General features: G+C 35.6%; 1 protein-coding gene across 1 annotated transcript; it reads left to right on the forward strand.

The window, feature by feature from the left end:
• The first annotated feature begins 4,485 nt into the window (after positions 1-4,485).
• On the forward strand, positions 4,486-12,282 carry LOC137255939 (ORM1-like protein 2). The gene is made up of 4 exons (XM_067793545.1): positions 4,486-4,571; positions 6,789-6,979; positions 7,932-8,083; positions 8,648-12,282. The coding sequence occupies exons 2-4, from the start codon at positions 6,806-6,808 to the stop codon at positions 8,781-8,783; spliced, it is 462 nt and encodes a 153-aa protein (XP_067649646.1). The 5' UTR covers positions 4,486-4,571; positions 6,789-6,805; the 3' UTR covers positions 8,784-12,282.
• Positions 12,283-13,863: the final 1,581 nt, after the last annotated feature.

Below are 13,863 nucleotides of genomic sequence, written 5' to 3' on the forward strand. Positions count from 1 at the left end.
TACATCCCCAAATCATCTCAGACAGTCCACCTCTCTGCTGGAAATCAGCGCACCAGGTGCCAACACAAGAGGGTCTATATACTCCTCTCCAGGTGTTCTCCACACGGAAATTTTGTTATTTTTTCCAAGGACCACTTGACTCTCATCACTAAAAAATACTTTGCACCATTTTGTTTCAGCTTTCCAATGCAAACGTGTCCAACACCATGCCATTCTTCTCAGTCTATTCACAGAACTTGCCGTTAAATTCCTTCTAACAAGCCTTTTTCTGTACTTGAGTTTGTCTAAATGCCTCTGAATAGTCCCTTTGCTTACTTTGGTTGGTTATCTTTCATTAACAATACTTGTGATGTCTTCAAGAGATCTCCTTCTGTTAGTTCTCATTAGCACACGGTCTGCCCTCTTTCAGAAGTGGAGGTCTACCACGTCTGGGTCTGTTTTCTTCATCTTTACCCATTTCAATCCTTTTCAGAAACTTACAAATTGTGCTTTGGTCCCTCAGGACAGCATCTGCAATATCTGACTGTTTGAATCCACTCAAATTCATTTCTATAATTATTTTTGGGGCCTTCTTGACCTTCTCTTCCCCATCTTGCCAACTAGACCTTGACTTTGTTTATATTCAGCAGACGACGAGAGTTAATCCCCCTTAGGTGACCTGTGATCTCTGAAAGTGTACCCTGTAAAATTTGGGACCCTATTGTTTTGTATATATGGCACACCAGACACTTTAATTTACCCAACCAAGTGGCCACTGCCAGCTGGCAGCCATTTTATGACATAATTATGGCACAATACGGTGAAAACTCACCTTTTAAATTCGTTCATTTATTCCAGTCACGTTGACAGCACCAACGTTGGGCTTGATTCGATCGGCAGTGGCAATCCACGGGTCGGAAAACTTATTGCAACATCTCATCTACATCTCATTTTCTCGACAGTAAGCAAGCATTTTAACTAAAATCGCCGGCAATTGTACTCACTTGTCGGCCATAAGTGACCTTGACACTCAAGTGAACTGAGCAGATCCGCACAAAAAGACTCGGGCCATCCAAAGACCAAGGGCCATGAAAACGAACGCTCTGCTCGAAGATTGCGCTTGTTTGAAATGTAAACAAAGAACTATTCCGATTTTACACTGCATAGCATTGTCGGAAATTTTCCAACATCCAGCCGTGTAATCATTGCATACAACAGCTCAATACGCTTAGAATATTCAGGGGAAGGGTATCCTATTACGAAATAGCAAAATAAAATAGATACAATACAATCATTTGATAATTCATAAGAAACTGTCAAACCTTTAGTGCAGCGTGACAGCATGACTGAAGCAAAATCACGCCGAACGACAACGGGGCTTGTCAGCATTATTGGCGTCTTCCGTCATTTCCAGTGTAAACGATTAAATCATATAAATATGCACAGATAGCCAGAATAGTTCTGACTACTTACATCTCACATTTATGATCAATTAATACATGATTTGCACATTGTATGAAATGTATTGGCACACATATTTAAAGGAATTGTCTTGTTCATTGCATTGGTTTGGGTCGTTTTTATAGACAAAACAATTATGATATTGATTGACCAGGTGCGAGTTTGTCAAAAACGTTTTATGATTCATTATCATTGTTTTAGATAATAAAGTCAATTCAAATTCGATTGAAACATATTTTGATGGCGGAATATCTAACTCAAACAATATTTATACGAAAGTTGTTTAAAAGTATATAAACCAAGTCATGTGTTAATTTAGACAAACCTTACGTCCATATTCTAATAGTTCCATACTTAAGGAACGATCTCTTTGTACCCTTCTTTGCATACTTATGTAGAGAAATAATTACATAATCATAAGAAGAAAAGTGTATATCTTGAATGAATATTCAATGAATATTCAGGTGTTGTGAAATTTTCATTTACGCTAAATTGATGCCAGACAGATGCGCGTGTTGCTCACAATAAGATATGTAGTAAAACCGTCTAATTGTTAATGTAGTCAGGACACTATTTCAGTGGTAAAACCATTCATTTCATGTTTTGTCTAAAAAGTGGTGAATTCTGACACAGACGCCGTGGCCTTTTAAAAGGCCTTGTTAAAAGAATGTTGATTCCTCCGTAGCAGCCGAGCCTTTTGCAACAATAAATGGAAATTAGGTTAGATCTATACTAATCAGCAAACCAGTGTGGTCCTTTTCCGACGTCACAAAATGCACAAAACATGCCATGACGTCAACTAAAATGTCGCATTATTTCAGTACATTTGAAGTTGTGTCTGTTACTCCCTTAATAATGATGCAAAATTCATCAAAATACATCTACACAAACAGGAGAGTATGGAAATCTAAGAACTAAATTATGTATCGGATTGGGCCATCCAAATCGCTATTACCTGCTTTCTGGTGTAGTGCACTGGCATCTTTTCTTACAAATTGTGAAACTACCAAAAGATATCCTCTCACATTTTTGAACTTTGTATTGGAATAGTTTGGTTCACTGTGAATAAAACATAACGAAAATATACTGTCCGTATTCACAGCAGATTAGATGAGTTACACTGACCTAATGTAAAGCACCGCGGAGTTATGCCCCTTTATCTTTATACGTGCATGATCGCTTTGTCGACGTTTGACGTCATAGAGGAAAATAGATTTTTGAGATTTATTGCGGGTCATTTTTGATTTTCTGACGTTATGCTTTAGCACATAAATCCATTTCATATACACTTATGTCGTTCAGATATCAAGCTGTATTTTCTTCGCTCACGATTTCCGTAAAGATAACAAATTTAAAAAATCGTGGCCGAGGGCTTTTATTGGTGCACGCTAAAAAAACGGAGACATTTATTGATTTTTAACGCACACAAATGTTTTGGACAACATTTAGCAGTGTCTATTTCTCAAACCCATGAGATAGTCGCAGTTATATTAATACCAACGGATAGGAAATTAAATATTCTATATTTCTACGTAATTTTATAGCCGTACGCAGATGCAGGACTACGCGAGCGCAATTCTCGCACAACGTTCACTTTTCAAACCTTACGAAAATGTGAGCCTGAAAAAACACTCGGCACCCAGAAGGTTAATGTGGTGTTACATGGGACATAGTTTAGTATTTTATTCATTATTCACCCAACATTAGCAAAATAATATCGAGCAAAGTATATTTACTTTCCTAAGAATTCAAAGAGTGTGGTGACTCTCAGCTTTCCGCGAGTCAAGCAAGGTCTAATGTGACAGAGGTATTAACATTGTGACGTCATAAGTTTGACGTCATACATACGACGATATTACACAATGTATAATAACTTTGTAATATTATCAAACAGTGATATTTTCAACGGGTGAGTAATATATGCATGCATTCATTATGGTTTCAGTGCACAAATACAAACAGATTCTACATGTATTCCTGAGTTACAATAGGTAGGATACAAAATTACTCTTTTGAATTGAGCTTAGGTTCAAACACTCTTGTGAACATTTGTTCTTTTTTCCTTCCGTAATTGTTAAACAACTGATAAAACGGAAAGATGGCAAACTGGCCATTTCCGCTTTCATCATTGTGTTTTGCTTACATATATTATGTACACATCGCACATCCGGATCTCGAATTTGCTCTGTGTACAGTGACTCGGTCCTATAGTGACATTCTAGTTTCTCCAATATAATGTTCACCACATCCCGCACATGTTTAAACATATATAACATTTTTGCTGCCGCACTTCATGTTGGTTTTGATAATAAATAGTTTGTCTTCACAAAATTCAAATTTGTAGTCTTCAGTTATCTTCAGTTCACAAGTTCCACATCGAGGAGTGTGATATTGTGTTATACTGACAGTATTTGTATGCTGTGAATATTTAGATGGACACACGATTTGTTTTAGATTAAATAATTAGGCTGCCTAGTGTTACGTATAAATTTAGTCTTGGATAAACCCTTTTTCATGGTATCACTTTTATAATGGGCACGATTGTATAGTTATTAGGGTTGTAACTACAAACAAATGGAAGAATGTCCATCACCGTGGTGTATCACACACACACACACACACACACACACACACACACACACACACACACACACACACACACACACACACACATGCATGATACACGATTATATATATATTCCGATTTACAGTTCAATATTTTAGCATTTTTTTATTGATACTGGGTAGACTGACTCATAAGTAGATAATCCATGGTGATACTTTTCATGTTTATATGTCATTTTCGTCAAATATGAAACATTGCATGTATGTCCAGTCACCATCCATTAGATCCGCTTTCAAATATCTCAATTTCTACCATATTGTTGTGCGTGATGAGTCACTATTTTTTGCAATCATTTATTAACGGGCTGCAATGACTCATTCGATCTTACGCACGGTTCTGTTGGGAAATCCTATTCCATAAATACATGAACTAGACTTTTACATTTTTGAAAACACATTTGGCGCATGTGCAATGTTTAGGAGTGATTGTCATATCCGGTTTGACGAATCGACCGTCTCGCAGTGAAATAAACAAAGTTTCTGCACATATTTTGGAGTCACTGCAGGTAACGAGCCTCATCGATATCCATTAACAACTTGGACTTGATAATGCCACTGAATAATAATGACAGCAATGGTGTTTTAAATTGTATCAGATCGTATTTCATAGTTTTGGGGACAGCGCAGACGTCAGAAACGCTCATGCAAATCAAGACATGTCGAAACGAAAACCCCTGCCATTTTGCGTATTTGTGATGGAAACGGTATACGTTATATGCTGTAGAAGACTCAGGATCACTGACACTTCGTTCTAGCTGATTTCTGCTTAATTTCCATTATCGTTGTGATTTTACGATTTTTTTTCACGAATTATGAAACACACTTTCAAACAATCCTATTCGAAGGTAACACGGAAACAGCAACACGTTGGACTGGCATCTGTAAAGTTAGCATATTTTTACATGTCAGGGTCAGGTCCTTTTTGTCTATAAGCCCCTTTTTCAAATTCAGCATTTCACATTGTTCGAAGTAGTGTTTAGGTATATTCTTATTGGTAACAGGTTGGATGTGTTACTGTAAATATATTTCCACAAATCCTTTAGTGTTCATGATATAGTTAATTTGCTTTACTTTAATTTACTTGTTGGCTAACAGCTCATCATTATCACTGTATACGAAATGAGAAATATTGTTTCTTTCAGCTTTTCCTTGTGTTTAGTTATAAAGGAAGTATTCGAGATTTTAGTTTTAGCGAACCATACACATATGTTACAGAATATACAGAGAGAATGTGTGTGTTGTCCTGCCTACCATGATTTTGTATAAACAGAGGACTGACCAAGTAACAATAACGGTTACTCAGCTCTTAAATGTTTATATGACTTATTATACTCTTTTTTTCTGACATGTATGCTTATTTCAGCCAACCAAACAAAGATATGCACTGACGTTGTATACCATGGTAGGAATATGACATTTAGCTGGCCAAGCTAATGTTTACTGAAAACATGATTTCACATAATTGCAGTTTTACAGCTGGTATCTGTGTACCTTGATGTGATATTGCATGGAGTTTGATAAAAATAGCCTGAAATTGTATCTCACTAGATGTACTTGTTAATCAGGGGTTCAAAATATTTTTAAAAAGCGACTTGCCACAGGGTAAGTGACTTCAAGAAAGTAACTTGTCCTGACTAATATTCCACTTGCCCTGTTTTTATGACACTATGCGTGATGTTAATGTTTACTGGACTATTTATCAAAGAGCGATAAGTTTCAAAGAATGATAGCTCTAAATTATTATATTTGCAAAATGTATACTGGCGTCTCCTATTCTCGCGGTACTTACGAATGTCAGCTGAAAAATTAATATAAACAGTTCTTTTTGTGTGTATGCTTGTTGTTTTGAAATGAAGAGATCCCCCCCTTTAACACCTGCATCTATCAACTGCTTGATCCATCAAGTGTATTATCTCACTTGAACTAGATGAAAAACATAGTTGTCCGCCACTGACTTTTCAAGGCGTCTCCTATTCTTACGGTACAACGAGAAAGTAACATTATTACGTGTAAGGAAGGGGAATCTTATCGGGAAGGGCGGGGGAAAGTTACGATTTTTCCAAGTTGGTTAAAACTCAGGAATATTCATTACACTGCAAAATTTTGGTAATTCACAAACTTGGGCCACTTCCTAGTTACTGGTCAGTGATGTAAACAACCGCTAAGTATCTCGCATTGGCGACCTCGGCAGAAAATGTGTTTACAGCAAGAATGGGAAACCTGCGAGATAATAGCCACATTATTAGCAGATATAATATGAAGTCTAAGTTTACTTGCAGTTTTAAACCATAATTGGAAATTATCTAGTACTCCACAGACAAGTAAGATACCATTATTTGATTGCCCAAAATGAAAACTGACTTTCCTGGGCGTCGGGCGATGGGATTTTTTAACCCCTGCTAATGTTATTATTTTGTTGACAGTTGTCAGTGATAGTTTGGAATTCACAATGATAGTAAGAAATGTTTTGCTGAAGTTTTCAGAATGTTCAGATACGCTTTGCATTTTGTATAGTTTTTGCTACATGTTAATAATTATTGAATTCAGGCTTACTGTTGTAGGATAATGTTTTTGAAACAATGAATTTGTACCTGTAAATATCTATAATTAATGCTGAATGAACATTCAGAAGATTTTGCAAACTGTTAATAAATCAGGGATTTTGCTCCCAGACATTATATCATTTTATGATGTATCATAACCATGGCTATTGTTTCATTTAGATTACCCAGAGCTGAACATGAATGTGGGTGTGGCTCACAGTGATGCTAATCCCACCCACTCATACCTAAACAGCAAGGGGATATGGATTACATACATCATCATCATCTTTGCTGCTCACCTCCTCATCCTCAGTGTCCCTTTCTTCTCAGTCGCAGTGGCCTGGACACTCACAAATGTCCTTCATGATGTGGTAGGTTACAAATAGTTGTAATACTTGTCACAAACAGTTGTAATAATGGTGACAAACAGTTGTAATACTGGTTACAAATAGTTGTAATACTGGTTTTGAATAGTTGTCATACTGGTCTCCACAGAAGTATACAGTAGTATATATACGTTTGTATTTACAGTTGATATATTGTATGGAATTTTGACTGGTTGCTTGTTTGGTCGGGGTGCCTTTTTGGGGGAAACAATTATTGCGATAGTAGTGGTCTGTTGCAACATACTATTGTGATATTCTAAATTCTAATGCAACCACGCATTACTATTGCAGTAGTTTTTTCTCCTTGAATTGTCACAGTTGAAGTCATTTCTCAAATAAATGCATAGTTTATATGAAATAAAACAAGTTGAAGTACTTTCAGTCGCTTGTAATAACTGACAAGAAATGTGAAACCCAGATCAAGTAAACAGTTAAAACATATAAACTTATTGTTATTCACAATTTCAAACTCCAAGTTGTATGCAGTGTGTGCTGCCATGTTTGGCTGAGAGGTAACAAGGGTGGATACTCTAAATTAAAGTCAACGAACCTTCATTCTGCACTAGCGATTCTGTTTTAAGATTTTATGAAGCATGTTTTAATTTGTTTACCCTAAATTCAATCCATCGATAGTTCTTTGCATCGTTACAACACTACTGACTAGTTTCCTGAACACGGATTGGCCTATTTTCATATCGATTGTGACAAGATGTAAATGTTCAAATGTAGAGATTCTGTTTTAAGTTTAAATGAAGCATTTTTAAATTTATTTACACTAAATGACAGTGTTTACTAAAAGAAGCAGTCAAAATTTCAAACTTGTTTGTTATGACTCTGAGGGTAAGGCAAAACATTCATTTTACTGTTTATCTGTATAACAACCAGTAAGTTGACAAATGAATGGAGTTAACCTTGGACGGGTCTGTCTTCCTCTCAGATAATGTTCGGTATCCTGCATGTGACGAAGGGCACACCATGGGAAACACCCGACCAGGGAGATGCTCGGATGGAGACACAGTGGGAGCAGATTGACTATGGAAAGCAGTTTACAGCAACTAAAAAATTTCTCACAATGGTTCCCATTGCATTGTAAGTACATGCTCCATCAGATAAGGGTGTTGTGGTATCCTAGTGGTATTCCCCACATGGGTACAATGTGTGAAGCCCATTTCTGCTGTTACCTGACCTATTGCTTCTGGAATATTGCTAAAAGTGGCGTCAAACCAACCCAATCTGTCCCACCAGAGCAGTTCAGTCTGCCTCTGAAGTCAATAATGAAATATTGGAGTTACAATCATCTTAGTGATATGATCATTAAAACCCGGTATGCACATGATAAAATTGTCTATTTTTTCATGATAACCATGTTTAGTAAAACGTTAAGGATGTCACATTGTCTACACATGAACTGAAAGTATCTATGTTTAACTAAGAACATAGTCATTGGATGTTTAATAGGCATTTAGAAGTTGGTAGGGTAATACAACACACTTGACATGGATATGTGTAACTTGCTCACGAGTTACTTACACCCCTGATGAAGGGCCAACTATTATCCCAGAAACGTTGTGTGTAAATAATAATAAGGTTGCACATCCATGTGAACTATGTTGTCTCAACATAGTCATTATTTCGTTTTTGTATCTGTTTCAGATTTTTCTTGGCAAGTTTTTATACAAGATATGACAGATATCATTTTATGATGAATGCAGCTTGCCTTGGACTCAGTATTATTCCCAAACTGCCCATGTTTCACGGGGTTCGCTTGTTCGGTATCAACAAATATTAGCTGAAGATGTGACCATTTCCTTCTTGACTGAGCTGACACTGATGCTATTCAAAGTTGTGATGGATAGCATGGTACTCTATCTTTACATTTATGGTATTTTATTTGCACTTGAGACTGGTATGGGCATTCACCCTGTGTGATATATTTTTTAAGCTTATGGCTGTAAATGAAAATAAGTGTCTGTTTCATATGGTTTATTATAACTTTGTTTGAGCCCTTTGTTCTTGAGACTCTTTAACATTTACTCGTGACTATTTGAGAAATAATACTAAACAAAACCTGGCTCTTACAGACATGGTGTTGTGTGCGAGGAAAACATGTTTTTGTAATGATCTGATGTCAGTGCTGCTGTTAAACATGCAATGCTGCAGAAAACGTTTTCAAACGTGTCATTCACATAGATAATGATTGTAGGCCACGGTGTATACCTCAAGAACAAAAACATGGCTTTCCAGCTAGTCTCCAATTGGCTACTCCTCAGCAGATTAGATGATATCCGTCTATGAGTGACAGGACTGTAACTGCTTTGGGTGCCTGGCAAGAGCCTGATGATTTCAAAGGTTAACCTTGGAATTTAGTACATATATTAGAATAAACGTGCCTTATAGTATATGTCCTGACAACCCTTCCACTACATATTTTGATGACTAAAGAGATTAATTTGAAAGGATATGTGAAATTTCATATTTTACATATTTGTTTATAATGAAATCTTCAGCTTAGTGATGTCAGTATAGAAAAGGTGTGTAACTCTTGCACAGCACTGCAGGTAGTCAGGGAGGGGGTCATTTTCCCAGCCTGTGCCTGAAACATGAAACTTTGAATGAAACATTTAGCCAAATCATAGGCTTGTTTCCATGGAAATCCACCTCTTCTGGCCACCTGACTGACACAATGGGAAATTGATGTCTAGATTTTAAAAAAGAAATTGTTTTTTCAAAATGTATGTTTTGTAGGCTGATGACATACACACATTTTGCTGTGAGCCTTCATAATTATACTTCTTTCCACAATGGCTTAATTTCATCATGAACTGATAAGGCAGTTTGTAATATTTCATGGAATGTACTTGATTACTGCATTACTTTATATCAAAAGACAACTTTTTATAGGCTTGGACGCTGTCCTTTAACCCAGAGTATACCCAGACAAATAATGAAATCACATGGGAACATTTCGTACATGTTTCAAATTCTACTTGGACTAAGGGTACCTAAAATGGTTCATGCCAGCAAGCTAGTGCAAATACAATTTCCTGATCAAACATCGAATGTACCCTCCAGTGTGTTTCCAAAGAAAAGGAATGTATGGTTACTAAAGGTGTTAAGGTTCTCTCTTCCCACAGTTCAGGACAGTATTGAGATTTTGACAACTGATGTCTAGCCAAAAAAATGCATAGATTTTGACAAAATGATCTGATTTTCTTGAATTTAGAAACGGTTTTAAATGGTTAATAAAATTAAATACTGAATGTTTGGATTGCATTACGATAAAATGAACTGAAGGCAAAATACTGCAGTCTGACTATTACCATATTATTGTATGTATTGGTATACCATTTCTCTCCAAATGGCTACAGATATTATCATTACAACTTGAAAATATCTGCTAAACCTGAGCGACATTTCTGTATTGTTTGTTTTACTAATTGAGTTTTTGTAATAATACAAAATGTGAAAAGCATGCACAAGAATCGTGAAGATATATTCCACTAATTAGAGTTTGTGAAAAATTAATCTCAACCGTAAACTTTAAAAAGTATTTTCTCTTTTTGTAATCTTCTCTTCATTCCTCTCTTTATATGTTGTTTGATATTCATGTTAAGCACAATATTCTTTTCAGTTGGTATGTCAATACTGGAATTGCCAAGTAATGGCTGCCTTTGTCCATCAATTTCATCTTACTATGAAAACCTTATGTGTATGTGAGAAATGTATATGCTTGAATGAAAAAGTGTTTTGAATGTTTGTTTTGTTAAAAATATAATTACTTTAGCATCCTGGTCAGCTTTTTATACAGACCACCCTTGATCTTGAATGGTCTGAGCTTCTTTATTACTTTCGTGTTTCAATCATGGAGAAGTTTTAACATGATTCATATATCTGTAATTTGAGTTCAATGTATCAGTTTCTTCAGATTAATTGAAAAAAAAGGGAATGGTAAAACAGGTTAAAAAATCCCATCGCCCGACACCCAGGACAAGTCACGTTTCATTTCGGGCAATAAAATAATTATATCTTATTTGACTGTGGACTACTAGAAAATTTCCACTTATGATAAGTTTCAAACTGAAAATAAACTTAATGTTGCCATTAAATTTTGCAATGACAATAGAGTAGAGTTATCTATCTTGGCTATTTTTCACTTTTTGATAAATAGTCCAGTAAACATCACCATCAAACACCATGTTGATTTATTCTTTCATAATTACATCATCATGATTATGTCATAAAGTCAGGGCAAGTGGAAACTTAGTCAGGACAAGTTACTTTCTTGAAATCACTTGCCCTGTGTCAACTGGCTTTTACAAAAAATCTTGAACCCCTGGGTACGAGTGTAACAATTAGTAAAGGTATTTACCTGAATTGTCTGCAAGGTAATGTAAATGTATAATGAAACTTAATTTAGAGTTGAAAAGATTTTAAGAATTGGCTTGCTTTTGAAATGCTGTTATGAGTGATAGATATACCACTCAGCATTGCCAAGGACTACTTTCTTTGACTAAAGCTTGAGAGGATTATTCTCTGATTATAAGTTTGTGTAGCTGTACTAGATGATGTACTAGGTGATTTCATTTATCTGATGGTTTGGCTCTTGTTCACAGTATCTGCAGGAAGTAAACCTTGGCTGTTTGAAATGTGTGGCCATGTACACTTGATAAGTGAAATTCAAAGGAATTTAACACATTTTGAAAGTGTGTCACCTTTCCACATATTATCTTAGGAATGTAACATTATCCTTGAAATTAATTTTCTTTTCGATTGTTTAATGTGTTTGGTTAAAGTATAAATTTTTGCAGGTGTCATGTCAGGTTACTAGTGGAATTAGCATTAACTATACATGTACTTTAATATTTATGAATATTGTCCATTGATTTTTGCCCCTTCCATCCTAAACTAACCAAAAGTTCAGGCAGATCTCAGATAATAGTGTGGACTATGACGTGATCAGTTATTGAACAAAATAACTATCATTACATTACATTTTTGACAATCACATCAATTACACTTTAAATATGTTTCCTTCGACCAACGTATTCAAGAATGTTGACATCCATATCTTTACCTTGAGAACATGTGCATGTATGTCTCTGGTGAAATCAGTTAAGATGTAGTTTCATAACATGTTTTTTAGATGGATTCTTTCATGAAGTACTTTATGAGATATTGAGGTGCCACAATTATATTAAGAAATGTTCTAATTTCTGTAATCAGGGTTGTTTTGAAATGAATTAGTTTATCAAGACCATTTGAAATAAAAGTTAAACCAAAGACACAAAGCATTACATCTTTCCTTTTATACATAGGTAACCTATAAAATTTTTTAGAGTGAAATGTTGCATGTTTTTTAACATGTGTAAAATATTGTTACATTGCGGCCATAGTGGGAGTCAAGTGTCTTAGCTATGTCTACTGTGCTGAGCATGTCCCTTGGATGTGCCGTAAATGTGAGAAAGTGGAGTCAAATCCTTATTCGCAGTAACAATCCTCATTGGTTTCTCAGCACCCTCCCAATGGTTGCAGTTTCACTAAAGTGGAAAATGTCTTTAGACCCACATAACATTAAACTCTCTCACTTTTATTGGGTTACCTGAATTAATCTTTTTGCATTGATCTTATGTATTCATTAGAATTTTGCTGTCGGAAGCCACAGATAGATCCACAGTTTAATCAATTGATTGTTGGCGACTCAGACTCATATGAGCATGTATTTTAAAACATACAACAGGAAATATAGTTAATATGAAGGACTGAACATTTATAGATTTTTCATTTAAAATATATGATCAGGAGACCTAGATTACGAGTGAGTAATTTATAAATCTCTGAAAGAATGTTTACATGGTGGAGAATTTGTGATATGCTTGAATATTTGAATGTGTGGTCGTATCAGCTGAATTACACTTTTGTTTTCCATGTTTGTATCATGAGAGAAGAATGAGGCATTCAGCAAAAGTGTTCTGAGGTATTCAGTTTTGGGTAAAATCATGTTTGTATTTATCTTGATTTAGTTTTGTTGCAGTTGGTCAATTTTCCTGTGAAATATGATAGACCAAAGAGTGGGAAATACTTGTTATTGATTTTGTGTTTATTGTTACTCACTTGGCTTCTGTTCATGTGTCACATTTTGTTGCCACGTGTATCAGGATTAGGACTGCAACATTTCAACCAGACCTCGATTCAGTTTGATTTTTTATATTGGACTCTCGACTTGATCATTTTCAATTCTATATGGTTCTTCAAACAAGTGAAAACATCAGATTTCATTTAACTCTCAGAGTTGTATTTTTAGCCTGAGATCCATTGTCAACTTTGCAAAGTCTACTAACAACAGGTCTCACTGGATATATAGCTCAGCATCAAGCAATCACCTTATTTCAGTGCTCAAAACTGCTCTGATTGGGAGTCAAAATTTCATTCTGGTGGTGTGGAAATAATTTAATAGGTATTCATATCTCGAATCAAAATAGTCATAATGCTTAGCAAAAATCAAAACTAAGGTATCACATTTGATTTTTTGACCAAATTGTTGCTGCCCTAATCTATATTGGCCATGCACCATGTCCCACTATTTGGTGTATTTTGCCAGTGTAGTCACCTGAATCTCCTTGATTTGAGCATGTGGATCATGCCTCATTGTCCATCCCTGTAGTGTGTTGTGTATGAGGTTAGCACCAGGGGTCCTCACCAGGAAGTTGCACGATCCTGAAATGTGTGTCAAGTATGCAAATGTACATGATGAATGCAGATAAAGATTACCGAGTGACACCGAGTGATATTCATTGTACCAAATTCTTGATGAGAAATATAAAAGGACTTGTAATTGAGAAATATGAACGAATCTGTACAATAAACCATTT

This window comes from Haliotis asinina, chromosome 11, assembly GCF_037392515.1.
Source record: "Haliotis asinina isolate JCU_RB_2024 chromosome 11, JCU_Hal_asi_v2, whole genome shotgun sequence".
Classification (NCBI taxonomy): domain Eukaryota; kingdom Metazoa; phylum Mollusca; class Gastropoda; order Lepetellida; family Haliotidae; genus Haliotis; species Haliotis asinina.

What these genes read in the sequence shown, in the direction of transcription:
- LOC137255939 (XM_067793545.1), top strand. Translation starts at nt 6,806, where the DNA reads ATGAATGTGGGTGTGGCTCACAGTGATGCTAATCCCACCCACTCATAC. An exon ending in CAAATGTCCTTCATGATGTG is followed by an intron (nt 6,980 to 7,931) that starts GTAGGTTACAAA and finishes TCTTCCTCTCAG; the next exon opens with ATAATGTTCGGTATCCTGCA. An exon ending in ACAATGGTTCCCATTGCATT is followed by an intron (nt 8,084 to 8,647) that starts GTAAGTACATGC and finishes TATCTGTTTCAG; the next exon opens with ATTTTTCTTGGCAAGTTTTT.